This window comes from Topomyia yanbarensis, chromosome 2, assembly GCF_030247195.1.
Source record: "Topomyia yanbarensis strain Yona2022 chromosome 2, ASM3024719v1, whole genome shotgun sequence".
Taxonomy (NCBI): domain Eukaryota; kingdom Metazoa; phylum Arthropoda; class Insecta; order Diptera; family Culicidae; genus Topomyia; species Topomyia yanbarensis.
In genome coordinates, this window is record NC_080671.1 from 172,698,119 (window position 1) to 172,724,156 (window position 26,038).

The following is a 26,038-nucleotide window of genomic DNA, read 5'->3' on the forward strand; positions in this document are numbered from 1 at the left end:
GCTTATCAACAACAGCTTAGTTCCATCCATTTATTCAACGAATTCTATCATTTCAGATCTACGGTTGGATTCCCGAACCCTACGACAATGTGAATGAACTACCTCACGACATGCCCACCGACCTGGTCGACCACATCAAATCACTACCCGAAAATGAACGTAAACAAGTTTGGATATCTTGCAATGGTTTGAACTTAGCCGACAGCGAGGCAATAGGTCCTCTCGAATACTACCCGAACCGTGGCTTCGCTTCCTACTATTACCCTTATATGAATAAGGCCGAATACCTCAATCCCCTGGTAGCAGTCCATTTAGCTCGTCCAACAGGTACTGCACGAAATTGCAAAAGGAACTCTACCATACGAAATAATGTAATTAAAATTTTAATTTCCTTCCGCAGTGAAACGCAACATCAACATCGAATGCCGCGCGTGGGCCAAAAATGTAATCTACCGCGGAGGACATCTCGACCGACAAGGATCGATACTACTGTCGTTGCTGATCGAGTAGAATAATTTAGAATAACTAATTTTATTCTAATATTTGCTGGGCTGAGTGACGCGATAAAAAAAGTGAACTGAACTGTTTTAAGGTGCGCCACACGATACTTGAATGCTTTCGGCTTGTTGGTTGTACTTGTTTTTTTCATAATTATAGTTGTTATTGTTTTCTACCTTTCTTATTTTTTGCTTTCAAATAGTTCTTTGGGTCACGTTTATGATGGCTCGTTCGGGTTATTGTTTATAACTTATTGTGATTACCCCTAGAACCAGAATTGTCAAGCATCTCAGAGCCATACAACTGAAAAATTGCGAATCGAAATTAGAGGATTCCGATGAAATTGTTTACTTAACTGAAATGTGATTAGAGTTATATTAGAACAGCTAATAAAGTTATAGAACATGAATTGAGTTTTTCATAACCGTACTATAAATTTCATGCCCTTTTCAATCAGTATTAGGAATAACAAACAGAGAGGAGAATAAGCTGAATTATGCTTGTATGGACCTTGGAACTGGAGATTCATAGTTGTGGATGTACCTCACTAAGTAATATGTAAAAAAATCGTGTTCAAATGGTTCGAAATAGGGGATCCCGAGACAACCTGGCAGTCAGGATAATTTGGCGGAATCCTCTTTTCGCCGTTTCTATTATAGATATAGCCTCGTTGTGCACCTCAACTAATCTGAACACTTTATCGTTTTTTATTACAAAACGTTTTATTTGGAGAAGTTGTGGGCGATACAGTGTTTTCGAGCAGAGTATGTAAATTTTCTTAATTTTAAACATTTTGTGTTATTTAACGTTCCGGAAGTCGCGCTTATGGCCCACTGAACGAGCAGCCGTTATGGTCCTAAGACGATTTCGCTAGATTTTCAGAGCAGCGTGTACTCAGTACACTAGCGCGACTGTCGGAAGGTTAAGGTGGTACTAGCCTCGGTCTCCCCTACTGAATTTTTCGAACTGCTTAATTCAAAGGCTGCAAAGAACTTATACCTTTATAATAAAACCTCGGCGGTCTTTTTCGAGCCGGCAGGGGTTGCTCCAGACGACTTCGTAGTACGGCTCAGATACGGATCGGCAACACACCGCGTTGCGCGTGTCATGTTGTGCTATAGGTCTCATGTTTATTGGGTCATTCGACAGAGATGCTTTGTGTCGTCTTGGAGTCACATCAAACCATCGTTAGGGCACAGTAGGCAGAAAAGAGCATTTCTGAGAAAGATAAGAAAAATAATAGAGGCAGTTAAATCTCAATATTGATGGTTTTTAGGAAGGTGTATACTGCCGTAATACGCATATTTGTCCCATGTTCTATGGGATTCCCTATATACATGGGACAATTATGCGTATAACGGCAGTATACAAGAGACATTCAGAGGAGATCGCGACTTGCCAGTACATCTCGAACCGTGATATTGGGTGATCTTCCTCGGGCCCGAAGGGAATCGAATAGTTGAGATCTGGCAGGACAGTACTCGGCGCCTGCTCAGCCAATATGTTCGATATCGTGGTAACCGTTGCCAGAAGCGCAGATACCGCTATTCGTGAGCCCAATACGTCCGAGATCAGCGTCCAGCGTGCCGAGACATCAGACGAATGAAATCCCGATCCACATCCATTCCTCTGCACCAAGGTTTCGTTGATACCTTCAGGATGATAGAATGTAGCCACTGTCCTAACTCCCCATTGCTCCAAAACGTCTGCCAACTTTCTAGCGTCGTCTGATGAGAGATATTGAAAAATTCATTGAAGCAGATTGGTCTTTCGTATATGTCACCTTCTAAAGCCTTAGCTAAAGAAGCCGCTTCTTTATTACCTGGAATGGAGCAATGTAAGGGAATCCAAATTAAGGTAATCTTGTACGATCTTACAGAGAAAGCACGCTTGAGCTACCAGATTTTCCCCAGAAAATACGGAAATGTAAGGGAATCCAAATTAAGGTAATCTTGTACGATCTTACAGAGAAAGCACGCTTGAGCTACCAGATTTTCCCCAGAAAATACGGAAAGTGCTTTCTAGGTTTCATTGAAAGGAGAGCTTCTATTGCACTGAAGCTGTCCGAGACAATAAAGTAAAAATCGGTGGGCAAAGTATCAATAATCTCAAGGGTATACTGAATAGCAGCAAGTTTTGCGACGTAAACTGAACCAGTAACATTGAGTTTGAATGAGGCGGTGAGCTTTTGATTGAATATACCTTGACCCGTCGGAGTAAATCATCTTGCTGCAGTCGACTTCTTGAAATTTACTGTGAAAGATGGTTAGGATCACTTGCGGACGTATATTATCCGGGATTCCGAAGAATACAGTTGAATCAGAAGAATGGGGGAGATTACCACGGTTGGGATAATATGTAGAAGGATTGCTATATTCTGCCATGTAATCGAAGTACAAGGACATTAATAGGGTTTAAGAATTGAGCTCGACAAGCCTCTCAAAATTTGCAATTACTAACGGGTTCAAGATATCGCATCAGATGAGCAATCGATATGAGAGGTCCCAAAATCGATTTTTCAACGAAAGAACGCCCACCAACACTTCGAGACTCATCGTATGTGTCAAGTGCATGCAACCCAAAGCAATGCGCAAACAGCAATATCGAATTTTCTCTAGTTTTATGAAATGTATGTTTGCAGCGGAGCGGAAACTGAAACTCCCGTACTCCATCACCGACAATATCGTTGTTTGGTACAGCCTGGTCAGGTCTCCCGGGTGGGTACCCCACCATGTTCCGGTTATTGTCCGAAGAAAGTTGATCCTTTGTTGGCACTTCAGATACATGATGTGACATCCCCAGGTATAGAAATAGCTTGACCAATTAAATTAAGCTGTAGTTGCGCTGGCTCACGCTTCCTTGAAAATACGACTAGCTCAATTTTCTCGGTGGAGAACTCGATACCCATCTGGAGGGCTCAAGCAGACAAATTGTACAAAGTATCTTGCAATGGTCCTTGCTGATCGACAGCCTTGGCACCTGTAATAAAGACTACACCGTCATCTGCAAGCTGCCTTAGCGTACAGGAATTGACAAGACATTCGTCAATGTCATTCACGCAAAAGTTCTAGAGAAGGGGGCTAAAATATGAGCCCTAGAGAAGGCCTATGTAGATAATACGTGATGTCGATAGATCACCATGCAAAAATTGCATGTGTTATTCAGACAACAAATTTAGCAAAAAGAGTCAGTGAAAGACCATGCTAGTGCAGCTTCTTTGAATGAATTTTGATAGAAACTGAATCAAAATCCCCCTTAATATCCAAGAAAACTGATTCCAGACAATCGTTCATCCCTTTACTTTTGCGAAAGCCAAATTGTGTATCTGACAGTAAGCCATTTGCTTCGACCCGATTGTTGAGGGGAAACAATATCGTTTTCTCAAACAACTTCCAGATACAGGACAGCATTGCAATCGGTCGAAACAAGTTGTGGTCAGAGGCTGGTTTTCCTGGTTTTTGGATGGCGATAACCAGTCATGAGGGACAATGCTACCCTCAGGAAACTTATTAAATAAATTCAACAAGCGTCTCTTGGCAAAGTCTGGCAGATTCTTTAACAAGTTAAGTTTGACTATGTCTATTGTTACATAATAAGTGAGCAAGTGAGAACTCCACCATCGAAAGCGGTGTTTTGTTCGCGTTATCGTGGGGGAAGCAGTGCGGTAGATCTTCTGAGCGGAATCCGGACAAATTTTCTTGGCGAAATCAAATATCAAAATGTTTGAATATTCCACGCTCTCGTTAGTACTGTTTCGTTTTCATAAGCACCAGGCCGTTCCCCAAAAAGTGCTCATCGATGTTCCTCTCGTTATCCCGTCAACGTACTGGCGCAAGTAGCTACGATTCTTGGCTTTCATCAAACTCTTCATTCGCGATTCTAACATCGCGTACTGCCAATAGTTAGCAGGTAACCCGTCGTCCCGATAGGTCTCATACGCGGCAGCCTTCTCCGCGTACATATCTGAGCCCTCTATGTCCCACCATGGGTTGGGAGGACACCCGCGAGAGTTCGCGTCAGGTACGCGTCTATTCTGAGCTTGAATCGCGGTATCGAGAATCAAGCCAACCAGGAACCCATACTATTTCTCCGGAGGAAGTACTTGGGTGGACTCGATTTTGCCTGATATCGTGGACCCGTAGCTCTTCAAATCAATATTTCATGTGAAACATTAATTGTATTCAATGACCCCGAACCATCAGCAATAGTAATTACGATTGCCAGATGGTGGCTGCCGTGGGGATCCAAAACCACCTTCCACATGCAATGTACCCGCAGCGATGTCGAGCAGAGGGACATGTTTCAAGCGATTGGACGCGCTGGAGGGACCGGAATCCGTGTCATTTCACCCGTATTCAAAACGGTCATATCATAAGTTGTCGCAAAGCTCATGGAGTGAGGTTGAACGATTATCGTCATGAAGGCAACCACATGCCGTGCCGTGGGAGTTAAAATCAGCTAAAATTATCTTCTGTATGGAGAACAGTTCCGCAATATCGCCATGTCGTCGATGGCTAACTGAGGCTCTAGGGGGTGTAGGTGGTCTTTGCTTTTGCATTGCTTTCTTTGGTTTGGCAAGCTATAACGCCAATGCCTGGTGTCGAGGGTAGGTCGATTCGATTGAAAGAATAGCACGTTTTGATCTGCAAAAGTGCCCCTCCGTAAGAGTCTTCTCAATCCAAGCGAATAATATTAAAATCGGGGAAGTTGAGAACAATTTCTGGAATAAGCCATGTTTCACGTAATGCGAATACATCGCATTTCAAATTATTTATTAACATTTTTAATGAATCGATTTCCCGGGATAATCCTTCTGCAATTCCACTGTAGAGCAGTGATCAGATCCGTGACCTCGATCGACGAATATGCCATCGAAGGATACAATCGCTGATAGGCGGGGCCATTTCGCAAGAAAAACTGCATCAAAAATGTTTTTACTGCGGGAAGAAAGCTTTTAAGAGAGTCAGAAATATTTAATGCAGTAAAGGTACGGTCCACAATGTCAGAGAAATTTATTAAACCGGCGCTGGTTTCTTTCTCTGGTTGAGATATGGGAACACTTGAGGTTTTTGTGTCCCTGAAACTGCTGGAAACTCATTTTCTGAGCTCAGGTTTCTGAGCCCGAGAGCGGCTTGCTTCGGTTTTACATCAGTACTTCCTCGAGTAGTTATTTTCAGGGGACCTTAAAGAGACACCTTCTGGCTGTTACAACGAAGCTTGCGAGAGGAAATGTTCCTCTTTTTTGTTTCTAGGCACAGCAGAAGATGTTCCCTCCTGGGGTTCATCACATTCGCCTTCGTCAGTTGAATAGCTAGTATAGATGTTCGTAGAGGCTGGTGGCATAGCTATCTTTAGCATTTCTGCAAAAGATCGCTTAGAGCGCCCCGAAAGAAACGGTTAAGATTCTACTCGCACTGTTTGTAAGCGGGACATGTTGGGAGATCATGTGGGTTTCCCACATAGTAGAAACACTTTTCGACATCCCTTCCACAGGAATCATCCACATGATTCCTACCGTATTTCCCACAACGAACCTTAAGCTACAACGGGAGGCTGTATAACCCAAATGTTTGCAATTAGTACAGTTCATGACCCGAGGCACAAAAAGGCGAACAGGTAGACGAACCTTGTCAAAGAGGACGTAATTAGGTATAGAAAACCCGGCGAAAGTCACCCGATACAAGTCTGAGTGGAAATATGTCCTTTTTCGGTCAGCTGCGACTGATGCTGAACGCAAACGTTTGCACTCTAGTATCTTCACCGGCTGAAGCACTTTAAAACGGCCAGTCCCACATGTCAGCAGATCCTCGTAACTCAGACTCGAATCATCACGACCCCGCAGACTTGAACCCTGTTATCTGATATATACACTCTGTACTCCTTCGTAAAGGACCCGTAGCAAGCATTGCGAGCATAGAAATTTTACCACTAACCGAATCTTACCAGGACGAATTTTCAATATTTCTGTCACGGCCGAATACAGTTTCCTCAGAACACGAGACATCTGCAATAGATTCAAACACTTGTTGTCTTTGGTCCGGAAGAAGATCACGTAATGCCCAGTGGCCGAGCTTGGATAAACCTTGAGCCGAGGAGCCGACATCTATCTCACCTTGAGATGAACCACTATCAGGGGAAGTCATTTTTGCACGGGGCTATTGTCCGGTGCAAGCCGTTATTATAGATGAGAATCGGAAGTGTAGTATTATACCGTTACTTAACTTGTGTATATCTAGACCAACATGTGAAAAGGGCGTAAGTGCGAATGAGAGTCCCTCTTTGTATACTTTCTCTTCCACCAATTACTCGGCCGCTTTAACCTTTGCTGTTTAACTCTTAGCATTGTACGCTAGACAAAATCAGAATCTTTCGATATATACTGAAAAAATGTTGGGAAGTTTTATGATAAAGCCATAATAATCGAAAGAGAAAGTAAACACAGAGAGGCTCTCAATTGCACTTACGCCCTTTCCACGTGTTGGTCTAGATATAACGGTATCCGGACGTCTTACTAGAAAAACACGGCTTCACTGCTCATTGGCCGGAAACGGTAAATTAGCAGAAACACAAAAAAGGGAAAAAATACTGAAACCTCAACGAGGCGGAGAATGTGCAAGATAACATTGGCAGCGGATTAACACTATTATTTTCAACGTTACACTGCACGGATTAGAAAGATAGACCGATCGGTCCGAGAGTCACAGAACAAGTGATTCAACAGTAGTTGCTGTTGCTTTGATTTAAGATTATAATTTTACAAACCGAATTACCTGCTCTTGATAAACAGTTATGAACTCTATTCATGAAATGAACCTCGAAGCAGCTTGCTCCGGAGGCGACTAAACTGGTCAAAAGAGGGTTATAAATCCAAGTAATTTCGAACTTAATTTATTAAATTATGCATCATTTACGTAACATGGTGATACCAGTTTATATGGAACTGTCATGTGTGACCGCACTATTCAACCCGTAACTTAAGAACTAGAAATTCGATTGAAATAAAATTCAATATCAGCTTTCATTTGAGCCTAATTTTGTTCAAATCGGTCCATCCTTAGACAAAATGAGTGACACTATTAGATAAATACACACATATAGACATTTTCCGATCTTGACTACCCAAGTAGAATGGTATAGGAAACTAGGCCTTCTGAGCCTCAGTTAAAAGTAAATGTTCGGAGCGATTGCATTTAACCTTTCTACGAGAAAGGCAAAAAGGATTTTTCTAAAAACAAAACTTACAAAAACAAAATGCTTTAATTGTGAAAATTTTGGTCAAGTTCAAATTTTATATTTCTCTGATTTATTCCAGAAATTCTATCTGGATTTGATAACAAATGTGTAAAATGCACAACTTTTTGTGATGTTTTGATGTTACAAGATAATCTAGTATCACCCAACTTGATCCTTTAATTTCCTATATCTCCTAGTCCTTACCTCTATCCCCATACTTTCATCGTACTGTCACTGTAGCTATTCGACATATCGAAACTCTAGCTAATGTTCGAAAAGCGTTAAAACATTTTTGGAAATTTGATTCCACCACAGTTTGTTATATTCGGCATTGTGTTATTGCAAACTTAACGAACCTCACATATGTTTTATTGTCACTTCATGCCATTCCTTCTCGTCTGTCCTATCAAAACAACCAATTAGCCTTCTCTAAGAATGGCTCAATATTGCCTCAAATTTGCATGATTTTACTTTCTAATATCTAAACAGGAATGTGTAGAAAATACTTATGGTTTTACGTTTAATTATTTTCACTAGATTGCTCGACTATTGTGGCCGTAACAGTTGCTAAGAAACCCGATTCTATCTTTGTTAGTTTTGCTCATCTGTTTCATAAATCAACAACTCAGTGCTCATCAAGAGACATTTTTCAGCTAAACATCACAAAAATATATCACAATTACTTGGTATCCATCCTCTCTAATATTCTTAAAGCATTATTCATTAAATATTCAGAGCCTTAAACTTATGTTACAAGATGTTTTGCATTCTATAGAAACCTAAAAAGAATGTAGCCCGGTAAGCAACGAGTACTTGTACATCGTAGGAGCTAAAATTTTGTCTAACAGAACGCGCAGAATAGCCAATTGGACATAACCTAGTTCTCTCGCCACGGGTCAGTCTCGCGATACATTCGGTCAACATTATCCTTGAGTAGCTTTTGTTGTTCTGAAATCGAAAATAGTTAACTGGTTTGTAGAATATTAACCAACAAAATACCTACCAACATTTAAGTTTGCAATTACGCACTGCTTGATAAGAAATTCATAGCATAGATCTCGACCAAGGCCAAAGGCATGCATGTTGCACGTAAAACTTCTAAAATCGAATTCCAAAATATGTTCTAGACACCTAGCAAACATTCAAAATGTTTAACTTACCCCAACTGCCCAAAACTGAGATTTTGATGGTACTGTTTGTCTTCTTGTAGTTCGAACGGATCAGTCCGATCACAGGCACTCGTCGAAGAAGACCTTTCGTTCTCGGGTACTGCAAGTATATGACCACTGGTCGCGTCATCTGATTTGCCTTGCTGATTTGTCGACTTCGTTGGCGGAACTGGCCGGTGCTTTCGCTCGGTTTGTAGAGCATCGAAGAAAGCCGCATTCCAGAAGCGAAGCGAATGCCAAATCGGTTGATCTCTCAAATAGGTGTACAAGTACTCTCGATACGGTTCACAGCCGGGAACACCAACTGAAAATTAGACGAAATTGATAGCTGAACTACTTCGTTTTACGTCACGATTAGGAAGCTTACTGTCATGGTAGAAAGTAAAGCACATGTTCATAAGAGTTTTTGCTGGAGAGAAATCTTCGCTTTCTGCACACTCGAATAAAACAATGGCAAAATACTGGACGAGGGAGTAAAATGTCGATTCGTCCACTCGTTTGGATTTCGCTCTTTGTGCGTTGACTAAGCGGGAAAACCACAGGCGGCCAGTTTCCATCTGCAATAAACATTAATTGTAGTAACATATTAGAAGAAAACTTAGAGTGTGGCAGTTTAAAAATAACTTTCCAATATAGAAGTTTCCTTTATGGAAGTACGGTTCTTGAACCAATGCTATGGAAGCTTTACCTTCCTGCATAAGTCGAGATGGATTCATAGTTGCTGTACGTTTGTGCTGGAGATCGTTTTGTGCTATTCTATCCACTGTTGACTTCAAAACATTTCATTTCATTTCCAACATATATTGCACACCTAGACGACGCCAAGCAAGTTGAGATGAAAACGAATCATATCAGGTTTAAATGGGACACGATCATTTGATTCACACGATTTGCGAAGAAAATAACGATTCACTGTGTTAGAGATTCGCATAACACAGTAAGAGCAAAATCCAACAATGCTCTGTGCGCGACTGACATATTTTAGACCCTCCAGCAATCAAGGCCTTGGTACGGAACGACACCTTAACTTAGGGACTCCTGCGCATCCTACGACATGGCAGCAGCTCCTACGACATGACAGCAAGAACCTTCTCGATAAGATGTCACATAACCTCTGGGCAGGTTCGTCTGTACACATCGAAATTTGATAATCGAAACCCAGCAAAACTTCTTTCAACTACCAACAGCAGAAACTCTCAGCAAACCCCTAGCCAACAAAAATCTGGCAAAATAGTGCCGATCATCGGCGAAAAAATTTCGGTGCGTAAGACAAACGTTCCGCTGCGTAATGCAGCATTCTGAGGAGCTCGCCTGGCTCCCCCCAGGCTCCGTTCGCCATCAAAAATCTTTTAAACCCCCTCAACGATTTTAACCATACCACGGGTTGCATGACACTATTGGGGTTCCCTGCTTAGTGGGTTTTTACCACCGGAACAGGTGGTCCGTAGTGTAATTCTTAGCCGTTTGAATCAAACAACAACCGACACTACACAGTTTATCTAGCATGTTCAGAAAAAGAAGCTGACATTGAAAGATAGCTTCCACAGATGGCCGAACAGCCAATCAAATATAAAATAAAAAGAATATTTGCAAAAGTAAACAGTGTCTCCAACTCTACACTATTCAGCGCATTGGCTCAAATAGTATGTTCAAAACTGAGGCACTCGATACGAAGTTTCGTTTAGCTTAAAAGCGAAAATTCGATTACATCCAATTGTTTTATTATACCTTACCTAATAGATTAATCAGTTACTAGAGACATATACGTCGATGCTTAATTACCAATACTTGGAACTATTTACAATTTCCTTTTGCACTTACCCGCGCATACTGACCGAACTCCGATTTCAGTTCCAAGGTGATTGAGGCGCTCTCGCGGAAGAGTATTTTAACAAATCGCTTCATGAAATCTAGAATCGCTTCCTCCGACTGGCTATCCAAGCTAATAGACGAAGCCCATGACGGTACTGAGTTCTCCGATTCCGAACGAATCCACATCTTCAGCTCGGACGATTCCAGGGTGGCACTAAGCACGCAGGACTCATTGTCACTAGTTGAGGCACTGCTGGGAATACCTGAAAGCAACAGGAAGATAATACAAATGTTCAAATTCATACCACGAGGCAAACCAATTCAGTACATTGACCAATTTTATTTTCTCTAACGTGGTCTTTGCCGGACGGAACGGCTTCCACTACTGGCACGGATTGTGAGGCCACTTCCACTGCAAGGTCACTTTCTCCATCTGGAGTCGGTTGAGGGGATTTCGAGTCAATGGAACAGGAATTATTGCTATAGTTACTATGGCTAAACTCAGTGCTAATACTGTTTGTAGGATGTCGGTCAGCGATTGGAACCGGCTGAACACTACTCGCTCCGTTGGATACTGCTGCGAATGAAGATAATATAATAAGTTGACAAAAAATTTTATATACAGGGTATGCCCAAAAGTCATGAAATAGATTCGACGATCCGAGTTTCATGAATTACCCACACGAACCACATTTTCATTGATTTGCTTTTTTGGTCGTTCAGGACGGAGCTTATCGTCCATATAACAGACTGCTGCTCTCCACTGGCTTGTTGGAGAAATTTGTGAGATTTGACAGAATTTTGCCGAATTTTTAGTAAAAATTGTATCTCTTATTATTATTCGAAAGCATCTGTCATCGCGCGTCGTAACATACTCTCGAAGCAAAGTTGCATTGAATAATTCAGCAATTCTGATCCTTCTAATGCTCGTGCCTCCATCGACCAGTAGGGAGGCAACAAAAGTATATTTCAAAATTTTTGGACGCACCCTGTATTCCAGGAAAACTCGCTTACGATGACTAAATGCAGGATTTCTGTATCGCCCTGAAAGCACTTCCTCGTGCGCCCGTCGCTCCTTTGCCCGCCGAAGTTCGAAATCAACCTCATGGCTCACGGTGTGATGATCTGTGGGGACAATAAAAACGATATGAACAACTTTAACCTCTCTCCAAATATCCGCATCGATGATGACAAAAGTACTTTGATATGTATATATTGTCCCAAAAAGCAAAGCTCAACACACCTGGGTGCTTCCAAAGCGATGCCTCGTATTTCTGTCGCAGCATTCTGTCTACCTTCGCTTGGTTTCGATTTTCCGTCGTCTCGGTATCTTCGGAGGACGATAGACTCAGCGCGGCATCAATCTGTAAAGGCCGGAAATAGGTAAAAGTTATTACATTGGCCCATACCTACTTAGTCGTAGTCAATGGAAAACATATATTGACAATGCACTTTATCACTACTCCATGACATACCCCAAATTAAGTCATTAGGGCACATAATCTCGTTTAGTCGCCCTAAAAATGTCGTTTATAAATATAAAAAATATAAATATATAAAAAAAACTAGTGCCGATGCCTAACTAGATAATCATTGTGTATCGAATATTTTATCCTCATACAACCTGAGTTGCACTAGCAAACACGAATGCGAAAAAAGGAAAAGCACCGTGCCGGCGTAAATTTTTTATAAATATTGGCTGACTGTCGCATTTTTCCGCGTACCCCATCTACGTGAGCAATTCTTTTGTTTCCTGGTCAGATAGGGTAATGAACCTATTTTCGCCCTGTTTCTATTATCATCATACGAATTTGAAACCGGTGGTTTGAGCAGCGTCTACTATCTTTGTCCTAAGCTTTGGCTCAAATGGAAGGGCGATAATTGGTACACTCAATGCGAGTTTTCGGTGCGCACAAACACGAGCATTTTCCCATTTACCGGCCATTTGTGTTATGATGCCAATTTATACGCAATATGGTGGGTGTAGGAATTCATGAAACGTGAGGTATCCTCCCTAATAGTGCCAAAATAGGCTCTTTACCCTTGGTATGGTTAAGTTTTATCTGAGATATAATTTTCTCCCGATAGTAGTTGACGTGACACGAATCTAGAATATCGCCTTTAGTCGATTAGTTTCGAGGTAAACTTTTATATTTGAAACGTGTTTTAGAGTAGCCAAATGTGTGCATAGATTTCGTATTTGAAGATGTTAGTTCTTAAATGCGTTTTTGCAGCACAGCTTTAATTTTGAAGGTATGGAAAACTTAACCATTAGATCGCAAAGATGGATCGTTTGCGTCCATGCGAAAATTAAATGTAAAATAAACGAATTTGGGGAAATGTTCGACGCAATTTTTTTTGTTCAGTTTTCAAAAGGTTGTCGGCACCCTTTTTTCTGGAAAATGTTGAATTCTTTATAACCCAATCAATAACAATCAATATGAGTATGTTCGGGACTGGCTTGACGAGTAGATGCCAGAAATTTGTTTGACACTATTTTGAAAACCAAGATAGCGACATCCGGTTTAGCGGAATTCTGTATATCCCAATCAATATGGAAATTTTTGAAACGGTTTTTATGAGTCGATGCCAAAAATCGGTGTCTGATGCCATTTTGAAATCCAAGATGGCGACTTCTCTATTCTAAAAGCTTCAGATTTGTCTGTAGTAAAAATCCGTCATATCTATTAAGACCGATTTTATTACTATAGCTTCGACATGTTGGATTTTTGAATGACGGTGAATATCAATTTTGGATATGTAGGCTCCTACTTTGCAACCTTTGCAAATCACAAAAAATCCACATTGTGCAGATTACTATGATAACTCGCCAAGGAAAAGTCACCATTTTGAAGTTTCCGCCATGTTTGTTTTTAGAATGAAGGCGAACATGAATTTTGTGCTCTTTAGATCATCTCCAAACTCAACATTATCCAAGTAACCACCAAGTATGCACCAGTATATGCAGTAATATAACATTTTATTTGATTTTCAGATGCATTTTGCAGCATATTATCATTGTCACACATACCTATTGTAAACCTGCTTTTAATAAACTATTTTAAAACTTCTTGTCATTAATTAGCATTTTGAAGGCAGAAAAGCCGTAAAAAATGCTGATGGAGCGCTATATTTTCCCAAAAACGGTTTTAAAAAAGGACTTTCCATGCCTAATAAGTACCAGAATAGTATATTGACTTTATAAATAATCTAAATCAACTCTGTGTGGTATAAGTTGGCTTTTCCCATACACATTAGAGTGGGACATGGTTATATGAAAAAAATAAAATTTCGCTCCGAGTAACTTTTAGGGTCCCATTTAGCTCCCAGAACAACTCTGCAAATTTTTAGTTCGATCGGTGAAACTTTATTTTTGCGCCCACGGTTTAAAGTTTACATGGGATTTCGTATGGGGAAAACTTCTTTTGCAAATTAATTCTTCCAAGAGTCACCCGTTACCTCCTAAAAATAAATGGATGTCTGATTTTTATAGGAAATTTGTCAAGGAAACAAAGTCTAGAAGACTGCAAAACGATCTGATGCTTGTGGAAAAAGTTATTAAGCAAAAACCGATTGATGCCCTGAAGATTGATGAAAATTTCACTTTTCATAGCATCACTGCTGCTGATGGTCGAATTATATACAAAATCTTTAATTTTCCCTTTTTATGTACAAAAGAAGACTCAATTTATCCCTCAAAACTCGCCAACCAGTATGGGAAAATGATTTAGACACATTAAGAGAATATCAAAACACAATTGCATACAATTGGACAACCAACAACAGTGGTGCTAGAAAAAATGAATATTTTATCAATCGTCAGAGCATCAATTGGTTTCAGCTTAATAACTTTTTTCTTAAGCATCAGATCGTTTCGCAGTTTTCGAGACTTTGCTTCTGTGTTAAATTTCCTATAAAACCCACATAACGGTTTATTTTTAGGAAGCAATGGACGACTCCTGGAGGAATTATTTTGTGAAAGTTAATTTTCCCATATGAAATCCCATGTAAACTTTAAACAGTGGGCGCAAAAATAGAGTTTCAGGAATCAAGATAAGAATTTACACAGATGTTCTAGGACCCAAATGGTATCCAAAAAGTTGCTCGGAGCTGGAATCTATTTTTTGTCCCACCCTATTACACATACTGTTTTTCTGATGAGGTATGATGTTAAAAGTGCCTTCGATAGTTGTTGAAATAAATTTATATTTACTGCCATTTTTTACTAAATTTTCTTAGGATGCCGACTGCCGACCAAATTTTTCTACATGGTAAAAAATGATCATTTCACTAAATTATCAGTAACATTTTTCATATTGACGAAAAAATCTGTTCCTTCACCAGTTATTAGCTAAGGCATCTAGCTTTCCGTTGGTATGCTTTTGTTCCTACATTATGCAATTGGAGAAATGTTATGGGCCAAAGACAAAAGGGTGACGACAACCGACTACATGCCCCTATATTGTCAATGTTTGTCGAAGTTACTGTATTTAACATAAAAACAGTATATAAACAAATTGATAAAAGAAATTAGAATTTGAGGACAAACTTGTGGTTATCAGGAATCTGTAGCGTCTGGCTCAAATGGCACGTTCCCATGATGATCGGAGATTTGCCATGAATCGTCTTTTAATCATTTCCTGATGAGAAGGATTGGGGAAGTGGTAAGGTTAGGGGAGGGGAAAATAACGACACAGAACAATTAAAACAGAGCATTCTGCACCCCCGGATGGATGCTGAACGATCTGTAGGTGCTACAATAGTAGGAATTAAATTTCCAACCCCCGGAGGGATTTAGAATTTTTTTAACCTTCCGGAAGTCGCGCTAGTGCACTGAGTACACGCTGCTCTGAAAATCTAGCGAAATCGTCTTAGTAGGCCATGAGCGCGACTTCCGGAGGGTTAAGCAACGAGCAGATATATCAACACCCCCGAGGGGATATTGAGTTAACAAGAGCGAATCTTGTGCTTCATCCAACTTATCGACAGTGGCAGAGCTGGTTCTGGATCAACGAAGTCAGTCACAGCGCCAGCTCTAGCCAATTCGTCTGCCCATTCATTTCCAGTAATACCGGAATGACCGGGTACCCATAGAACGTAGATAGCATTTGAAATGATAAGTTCTTTGATTTGGGTTCGACATGCGATTACTAATTTCGATCTCGAATCTGACGAACTAAGTGCTTTCATGGCAGCCTGGCTATCAGAGCAAAAATAGATTCTTTTACCGCAAATTCCCTGTTGAAGTGCCGATTGTACGCCACACAGAAACGCAAAAATTTCGGCTAGGAATACGGTACAGTATCTACCAAGCGAATGAGATTTGTTTAATCTCATTTCACGACATTAGACACCAGAAACCGTCAGTATAGAACCATACGTCGGAAACCCAAGCCCATTAAGTTTCCTCCACAAGCCATCGGCGACGAGGTTCCATAGAAATGGTGACAGCACACCACCTTGAGGACGTCCGCAGACACTCGGTTTCCTTATCTCGACTTATCTTAACGATGAGCACAGATGTCGGTTGCTAAGCATTGCGTATATCCAGTTCGTAATATATGATGGTACTCCATAACCTCGTGCTGCTTCCAAAATGCTTCGAAAGACAACATTGTGTAACAGGGTTGTAGTATTTGTATTTGTATTTAAAAATTTGTGTTCAACTGACAATAAGTCTTAATGAACTAAACTAAAAATAATTAATCTATCAGCAAATAGTCACGAAATTAGGATGAATTGATATCGAAGTCGAAGTTTTTAGCAAACTCGTTGAAGCGACGAGCCATCGCTATGATCGGATTATTGGCAGCATAGTTAGTGTTACGCATTTCGATGTGTAGGAATGTCCGAGGACGAAGAACTCGTGTTGGAGCGTAGAGGTTGATTTGTCCAAGAATATCGGGTACATTGTACTCAGCTAACATAAGCTTTGATATGAAAATGGCCTGCGAAGCGTGTCTACGTTCTTGCAAAATATGAAGTCCTAGTAGCCTGCAACGGATCTCATATGGTGGCAGATTCAGCGAGTCCTTCCAAGGCAATTGACGTAAAGCATATCGTATAAATATGCGCTGGACAGCTTCAATCCTTTCACTCCACGTTGCATGATAAGGGCACCAGACAATGTTTGCTAATTCCAACTGCGAGCTCACCAGTGAGCAATATAAAGCCTTGAAATAGAAAGGATCTCGGAATTCACCGGAAATTTTAAACATAAATCCCAGCAATCAATTCGCTTTGTCAATAGTCGCTGATAAGTGATTGGTATAAGTAAGCCTTACGTCAAGAATAACACCTAGGTCCTTTACGTGGTCAACGTGTTGCAGCTGACTTCCAGCAATGTTGTAGTTGATATTAAGCATGTCTCTTGTACGATGAAAACTGATGACAAAACATTTCGCAACACTAAGAATCAACATATTTCTTTGACACCAGTTGTAAAATGTACCGATGAGACACTGTAGCTCACGGCAATCGGCTTAATTTCTTATGACAAGAAATATTTTCAAGTCATCAGCGAAAAACAGTTTCCTTCCACGCATAAGAACGAAAACCGCATCATTTACGAATAATGAAAATAATAACGGACCTAGTGTACTACCTTGAAGAACTCCGGAATTATTAGAAAAGGATTCAGATACGTTGTCACCAACTTGCCCGACGACCTCGGTGTACAAGGTAGGATCGCAACCAGTGGTAGAATCTCGTGGTACATCCTAGTTCATCAAGCTTTGCTAGCAGTATCTAGTGGTTAACTGTATCGAAAGCGGCATTAAGATCAGTGTAGACCGTGTTCACCTGAAATTTGTTGGATATTTGTTCTATGCAAAACGATGTGAAGCTAATTAGATTCGTCTCAACCGATCGACCAGGAAAGAATCTGTGCTGACAAGTTCTTATGTAATGAATTACTTTTAAAAAATTATTAACTCCCTGTTCAGGAAAAAATATTGCAAACCGTTTTTACACATAAAATGTCATTTGAGTTCGGTCACTCTAGAAACAAGTAAATGAAGAAACCAAGGACTAAACTTTGCGAAGGTGGCTGGAAAGGGATTCGATATTAGCAGCAGTAGTGAGTAAACAGCAGATGTCGGTCAGCGGGCTAGCAACGGCAGCTAAGGAGCAAAAACACGAAGTTGGAGAAAATCGGGATATCGATGTCTAGAGAAATTTTACTGCCGATGATTATTCGGTTGGAATGACAGCGAAATGAATCGCGGAAATGGGCATCGGTATTGAGTGAAATACCGCTGCCGAGAAGTTCTCAGCACCAGCTAACAGATAAATAGGAACGACTAGCACCAAGAAGGATAAGAAGCCCGGCGAAAGTGGTGGTAAATAGATGTAAATCCTTATGGCCGACACCTCCGGATCGGTTCATGTCTCAACAGGTGACGATATTTGCAGCAAACCTAAACAGGTCAGATATAACGCAAACGTTGGACAGCAAGTAAGGAAATGTAGCTATGGATAAAAACATGACGATTAACACGAAACAAAACAAGCAAGAACGCAATCCCTACTAAAGCAGTTCCTAACGGTTGCCCCGGATGGATGAGGATTGCGAGATACAAGAGGTTTTGGTTTAGTCGGTTGGCTTAACAACTACTACAAACCAATCCGAATCCACCACGAGCCAGCAGGCAGCGCACAGTGGTCGTAAATGCCAAAAACGTGAACTTAATTCATTAGAGGCCAAACCATCGAATATATTCACAAGGTGTCTTTGGAGGAATTGTTCTTATGAATATTCCTCACAATCTTATAAAAATTAAATTGAGGCATGGCTTACTATGATCGAACTAGAAAAATCAACTTTTTATACTGACGAGGTAGAAAGTTGGTGTCTTGGACAAAGTTTTGAAAAGGCTCATAATGAAGAATTTTGTTGAACAACTTGAAATTGTAAGACTTAAGGTTATCGATTTATAAAGCGTTTTCTAAGGCAACCCCCTTAAATTTAGTTTTTTAATATAACTTTTTCCACTGTGACTTTTCGTGCAAACGATGTTCCAGATGTTGAGATATTAAAACTACATAATATTGTTGAAGACTGCATGTAAAAATTTTACCTGAAATCGGCGGCGCAACGCGCACCTCTTGTAAAAATACTCATTCGTTTTACAGATATTGAAAAATTTAAAAAAAAATTTACGCCAATTTCAACTGCGTATAAGAGAGAAAGATGCAATCCAAAATAGACGAGCAGGCACTATTTTCAATGTCCAGACTACGCATAATAAAGGTAAGAAGGTTTGATGCGTAGCACTCTAGAACCCTATGAAAACAGTAAGCTCGCTTTGTAATGTTTTTTTTTTACTTTTTCCATAAAAAATCAAAAAAAAAATCGGCCATTTTCGCAAAATTTTGTAAATAATGGTAAAAAAATGTTAAAATCTTCAATAATTTTGAAACGAATGAGTATTTTTACTAATAGTCTTCAACAATATTATGTGGTATTAATGCCTTCACATTTGTTTGGAACATGGTTTGCACGAAAAGTCACAGTGGCAAAAGTTTTATTAAAAAAACTAAATTTAAGGGTTTTGCCTTAGAAAACGCTTTATAAATCGATAACTTTAAGTCCCATAAGTTCAAGTTGTTCAACAAAATTCTTCATTACGAGCATTTCTACAACTTTGTCGAAGACACCAACTTTCTACCCTGTCAGTATAAAAAGTTATTTTTTTTAGTTTGATCGTAGTAAGCCATGCCTAATTTGAATTTTTATCACGTTCTGGGGAATATTCTTATGAACAATTCGTCCAAAGATACCCTGTGAATATGTTCGATGGTTTGGCCTCTAGTGAATTAAGTTCACGTTTTTGGTATTTCCGACCACTATGCAGCAGTGTCTTTTGGTGACTCTTTCTAGATAACAACCATTTACCCAATTTGTTGAGCTGAGTCGTTTTGTTCGCAAGACTAGGTCCAGGTCTCTGAAAAAATCTTCAAAGTTTAAGGGTTTCTGTACGTTTCTTTTAAAATAAACGTTAAAAAATCAACCCCCCCCCTTTTGAGAATTTTCTGCGCACGTGCCTGGTTCCTACATTATGCAATTGGAGAAATGTTATGAGCCAAAGACAAAAGGGTGCCGACAACCGACCACATTTCCCTATATTGTCAATAGAGTTTGTCGAAGTAATTGTATTGAACATTAAAACTATATATAAATTAATAAAAAAAATAATTAGGATTTGAAGACAAACTTATAAGTTAACCTTCAATTCCAAATTTCTATCAAAATATAAATCTGCAGAGCTTATTCGAAAACTTCTAAAAACGCCTTCGTACCTTTTTGCACAAGTCACAATTTTCCATAGCTAAATCGAAAATAATTTTCTTTTGTCCTATTCAGGAATAAGGTAGCTTAAAACATATCAAACTTACTCAAAACAAATTTTGGTAAAACGCACTAAATTTTATGCTGGATTTATCTTACACATAATGTAAAATTTATTTTATCTTCCGCTAATTTTCTTGAAATTAATGACTTGCTATTGAAGATAACAAACCTCTATTCGTAACTATCAAACAGATAAATCTTCCTTTTTAATATTAAATCAATTTAAATGGTCTTTAGAAGTAGTAAAGTATTTAATATAACATATTGTAAATCAAAGTCAAATCGTGTTGGTTTGACTTTGATTTACAATATGTTATATTATATTGAAATTCCAACTATATTTTCGTTCGGTAGTGCAGAATTCTATTGATTTCAGAGCGATAAAATAATTTCGGCTTTAAGGTTTCATTATTGTAAATCATAAATAATTGAACAAAAAATAATACATGAAATTGTGAACAGTGTTCAAACGTCGCGAAAGATACGTAGGGTTTTAATTGAACTGCAGCTACCGCTTCCGCCCGTAGCCTAGTTTCCAGTAAATAGGCAGATTATTACGTTGTCGTTCGGAAATTACTTTACCTGCTAGGCAGGAAGTCTGTGAATTGCATACGCTCTTCTTCGAAATAATAATCTTTTTTTCCTTCAGAACTTTAGACTCCTAGCCCAAATATATAAAAAAAAAAATAAAAAAAAAACATTTCACTATTTTCAGCACCCAAACAACCTACTCAACCAGCTTCCCCATTCATACCTTGTTCGATATGCCATTGATAATCTCCGTACTATTACCGAGCACTGACAAAAACTTCGATTTTATGGCGCTAGGCGTTTTACCCATGAACGATTTCAACTTATTCGCTCTAGCATCCGAAGTGGCCGCATTTAAGGAACCGGATGTTTCTCCACTGGTCAGATCATTCGGTTGGCTAACTCGATCCCTGGCAGCAGTCTTGGCGGCCATGGTAGATGCAAAAGCTGCAATATCCATGGAGTGCGGTGTTGATTGATAGTTAGTTCGATCCGTTTAGTTCACTACTGCTACAGGATTGATTGGAGACGAATGCCACTTGGATTTATTAATAGACTCAACTATCTTTTCGCTGGCGTTGCTTTGTATATTCTCCAATTATGTCGAGGTATCAATTTACTAGTGCATAGTGAACAATACCACAGAATACATTCCACTCGAGCTTTCCTGTTACACTTTATCTTCTTCCGCTGCTTGCTTCGTCGCCACAAAGAAAAAAATAAATTTATGTAATCCACTCAAGGCTCATAACATTGAACTTTTCACATCGTTTTCATCACACCTCAGCACTTTTTTTTGCAATTCTCGCTTCTGTCACGTTATGTCCTACACTGCATTTGGGTCCTCTTTCCAATGGATATTATAATTTAGAATCTTTTGCCAGTTTGTTACTATCTACTATTATAGGAACAGTGTAATTTTACTACCATAAAAATTGAAGCAATAAAAATAAGCTAAAACATGAAACTTTTCTTCCTGCCTGGTCCTACACTAAACCACAATAAAATTTCCATCTAACCTACAATAGAGTTACGGGAAAACTGATTCACTGCGACGTTTTCCTTCGTAGCGTGGCTTGGTAGAACCGGTTCAGGGCTATACAAAACGATGCGTTCGCTTGAAATACTGCTCAACCATAATTAGTTGTCCTTTTCATTACAATCCATGGACACCCAAAACAAGTAAAAGAAAGCGTCATCACGAACAACATTATTTATTGGTATTCCATGAAAACTTAATGTAGATAACCTTCTTTTCCTTAAAATGTGAAAAAATTCAGAGTGCATAAAATCAATTATCATTCCACGTAATACTGAAAAGTCAGCGATTCGCCACTCTATGATGAAAATCCCGAATCAAACCGAGCTAGAACCGCTACAAACCGACGAAAACTTTGACAGCACTCACACATATTTCCCAGTGTTAACCAGCAAAACAAATACATTACCAGTACGATCACCAAAATACAACCACTGTTGCCAATACATTCGCTTTTCTAACTGTCAAGTCGCTTAAACCAAACACCGGTGGGTGGTGTGGGTGGAAAACTATTTTCATACAAATATCAGCTGTTTGTTTTTGAACCGCTCTCCATGTATGCTGCTATTAGAGTAGAGGAAATCGAAAAGCGTAGGATGTAGAAGAGAAGCAAAAACATGCTGGTACTTAGTAATCACAAGACTGATAGGAAAACATGGGGTACTGGTGAAGCGTTTGCGCTGTTGAGGTTGTAACCGAATGGTAAATATCAACACTGAGCCACGTGGTCGCCCTTGCCTGCGAACATAACATGTGGACCATGAACTCACCCCTTTGGAACGAAACAGACAAATCAGGTAGTGAGTTTTGTGCGTTTACATTTCTTATAAAAGAAATGGATAGAAATCGCTCAAACTTTCAAGAGGGCCTAGTCTTATATACCAATCGACTCAGCTCAACGATTTGGGACAATGTCTGTGTGTGTATGTGTGTGTATGTAACGGACAAACTCTCATTCGTGTTTCTCAGCAATGACTGAACCGATCTTGTCCAAACCAATTTCAAATGAAAGGCCCAGACAGAACGCTATTAATTTGTTTTTCATTCTGATGTTTAGTTTCTAAGATATCCTAATTGTTACTAGGGATGGATGTTTGAATGACTAAAAATGGCACTCTCTGAAGTTTTTTTTGAAATTACAGTCGAAATTAACAACACAAGAAAACACTTTGTAAATTTTCAGATAGCTTATACAAATACCTTTCGAGCAAGATATAGCTTGTTGAAATCAGACTAATATCAAAAAAGATATTTAACATTAAATGCTAGTGACCGATTATAACTGTTTCCCAGTATCTAGCAATAAGACTAAAAACATGAAATTGACTATGAACGCCAAAACGGCCAAATTGAGGTCAATAGCATCTTCGAAGAAGGTATTGGTTTAAATATGCTCTTTCTGTTGACATTATGTTTTCAAAGATTAATTCCCCTATAAGTGAAATATTTCCATTAATTTTCTTTTAGGTGATTATATAAGCTGGACTTCAACGTTCCCGGTAGGTCTCTGCGGAGAATGGACTTATTTCGGCGCTCTATACATCGCACGCAGTACGGCCAGAATAACCCGGTAGATGTTTGCTGTCAGCTCTTCAATAGAGTTTTGACTTTAATTTAAGTAGAGAAATGTTCCAATTGAAAATAGGTATAAGTTAGTGTAGTATTTCAGTCTGTACGAAAATTTATTAATTCGAAGACAATATATAACATATATTGAGATGATGTCTTCTGCAAATTCATAGCTCTTTCTCTTGAGGAATAACTTTGCTGAAGACACCAAGTGCCTATCTTATATTCGTCAAAAGTTAAAGCATGTTATATATTGTTCAATATAGCAATGAGCCGATTTAATATACCAGCCGAATTTTATTTCGATTAAACGGAAAAGGATGTTATCTGGACACATTTTGTACTTCATTTTCTATCTACCATCGCTAGAAATAAACACCAAACAACTTCAAATTGTCTGATTGTGTCTCAATCATTTTTCAGTGTGCAATCTTTCATTTGCCAGTAGCGTCGTCTGATTTTCTAACTTATGGCCGTGAGAGCAGTTTCGATGAACTCCTTACCGTTCGTCAAACCACTAGGACAATTCTAGTAGATGATGTCAAATTCAAAGCTTACCTGAATAACGATATTCATGGATTTCCATAGCCAAACAAGAAACATACGTCGAGAGCTGACTTATCTTAATTATTTTTTCGATTGAATAAAAATTCATTTAAAAACGAAGGTTTATTGCATTTCTTACAAAAGGAAAGTATAGGATTCGTTCCAGCTTGGAAAACTTTTTCCGGAGGGCCGAGTCTCATATACCAATCGACTCAGCTCGACAAATTGGGACAATGTCTGTATGCATGTACACATAATGTCATGTAATTATTTTGTCATTAGGGTTAGCATATTGCCTGTTGACAATGAAAAGATGAGAAGGTTTTATGCCTACTGGAGAAGAGGCGAAAATGAGCTTCACTCCAGCGGGCTTTTCCCTGCTCCACAAATAAATAAATAAATTATCTCAGTCATGTAATTATCTAAGGAATTTTTAGATTTTAGATTTTAACGAAACTAGTTTCAAATGAAAGGACTAACGTGACCATTAGACGCTATTATCTTTGTTTTTGGATATGTTGTTTATGTACTTTCCGAAATATGAGAGATTATGTCAAACACAACATGTTTTAAGCAAATTACTTTCGAAGAAAGCTATTAGGTCGCGGTATGTGCATATAACTAGAAAGCTTAAAAATACCTTTCTAAAAAGCTATAGATTGTTGAAATTCGTTTCCGAGCCGTGTACTTTCTGGGACAAAGATCCTATTTTCACCCAGTTTCTATCATCGTTCTATTTAAGCGACATCTTCTATAGACACATTGGCTCAAATAGTAGTGCAATGATTGGGGCATTCGATTCGAGTTTTCGAACAGAACAGAACATCTTCACCACTTTCAACCCGTTTTACATTTCTTAAGAATGATTTCTCATGATCAATACATTTATTTGCAAAAATTTAAAACTTGCATTACTAGAAGAAAATCAGCTTATATGTCCTGGGACACTTTCGATGGCTACTTACTTTTCCAAAAATTTAAATATTTATTCTGATAGCTTGAACCATTTTTTTTTCATTATACTGGTGCGTATTGGACTCATTAAGCCATATCTCCGAATCGAGAATTCCGAACGAAACAATTAGCAAGCTATAAGTATAACTGGGAAAAGACTGCAGTGTAATCGACTAAATGCACGGCTTTTGCACTATCGACAATAAAATAATCCTAGGCACTTCACACCACCTTCTATTTACTGCTATGCTAATGTATGCTTTAAAATATAAATCTCTCGCTTTCTCTTTATCTCTGTCGCTCTCTATTTAAGGGGCTTAAAGCACATGTGGCCTTATCTCAGTAACTATTTAGAAGCGCGCATTAAAATACTAGACCTGAAAGTTCTATTATGTACAAAAGACCTAAACATAAGTGTTTATTAATTTTATCATATTTTAAACCCCTTTATGAATGTCGTACAATATAATCAATTCAAACAAACGTTTTGCGCAAGAATATGAGACAAAATATCTTTAGTCACCTGTTTGTGTTAAGCCTTCCCATAGAGCGTTGGGCATTTAACGCAAAATAAATATATTTTTCAGAAATCTATGATCCAAAAGACATCTTTGAATTCCAAAATAAATTGAACGTTCCAGTATCCTGATGACTAATTAAGGTCCACCAATAAAGCAGAAGCACCAGATAATCTTAATATTATGATGATGATTGATATTATGATGATCTTCATATTATGATAAATGTCAAAGTACGATTAGATGGCAAATTTCACATCATTTGGATAATTTTAGACCCCCACCAACTTTGCGTGAAGTTTTTGAAATTGGTACTACGGGAAAATATGGAGGAAAATGTATTAAATGCTATAACTTTTGAAGTAGCACTCAGAAAATTACAATTGTTTGCAACTTTTAAAGCAATTAGCAATTTTAATATTTGAATGGTGATATTTCAATTTCTCAAAAAATACGGGAAAGTGGGGTACTGGGTCATTTTGTCCCCAAAATCCCCCCCCCCCTCATTTTGATTCACTTTATTTACTTTATTCATTCTATTCAGTTTATCCATTTTATTCATTTTGGTCGTTTTATTAATTTCACTCATTGAATTCCATTCCATTCATTTCATTATTTGTATTCATTTAATTCATTTTATTACTTACTCGCACTACTCTATGGCGGAATTCTCTAGACCTACCACCGTATCCTGCTCGATATCGCTTGATCGGTCTCGACACACTGGAACAACGCAGACAGCATCAGAAAGTAGTATTCGTAGCAAAGCTTCTCAACGCTAAAATTGACTCGTGCCTCGCAACGTTCTCTACGCTCA

At 39.0% G+C, this 26,038-nt stretch overlaps 3 protein-coding genes across 5 annotated transcripts in view; 1 reads left to right on the forward strand and 2 right to left on the reverse strand.

Annotated features, from left to right (window-relative positions):
• LOC131682131 (sodium/potassium-transporting ATPase subunit beta-2-like) overlaps positions 1–907 on the forward strand; it is a 57,615-nt gene extending 56,708 nt beyond the window's left edge. For both annotated transcript variants that reach the window (XM_058963368.1, XM_058963369.1), the window contains 2 exons: positions 57–327; positions 401–907. In XM_058963368.1, coding sequence (XP_058819351.1) covers positions 57–327; positions 401–510 — 381 coding nt within the window. In that variant the 3' untranslated portion in view covers positions 511–907. The remainder of the gene's footprint in view (positions 1–56; positions 328–400) is intronic.
• Positions 898–7,175, reverse strand: LOC131682132 (uncharacterized). Its single transcript, XM_058963370.1, has 3 exons — positions 6,442–7,175; positions 1,898–2,225; positions 898–1,716 (listed from the first exon to the last, which is right to left on the reverse strand). Coding segments are annotated over exons 1-3 (489 nt in total). The 5' UTR covers positions 6,602–7,175; the 3' UTR covers positions 898–1,715.
• Positions 7,176–7,753: 578 nt separating this feature from the next.
• On the reverse strand, positions 7,754–21,640 carry LOC131682133 (uncharacterized protein KIAA0513). 2 transcript variants are annotated; one of them, XM_058963372.1, is made up of 9 exons: positions 20,819–21,640; positions 11,956–12,076; positions 11,727–11,837; positions 11,041–11,286; positions 10,722–10,975; positions 9,268–9,457; positions 8,892–9,204; positions 8,735–8,829; positions 7,754–8,679 (listed from the first exon to the last, which is right to left on the reverse strand). In XM_058963372.1, the coding sequence occupies exons 1-9, from the start codon at positions 21,053–21,055 to the stop codon at positions 8,609–8,611; spliced, it is 1,638 nt and encodes a 545-aa protein (XP_058819355.1). In that variant the 5' UTR covers positions 21,056–21,640; the 3' UTR covers positions 7,754–8,608. The 2 variants fall into 2 exon arrangements, with proteins under 2 accessions (XP_058819355.1, XP_058819354.1); XM_058963371.1 differs by having other exon boundaries at positions 11,041–11,289.
• Positions 21,641–26,038: the final 4,398 nt, after the last annotated feature.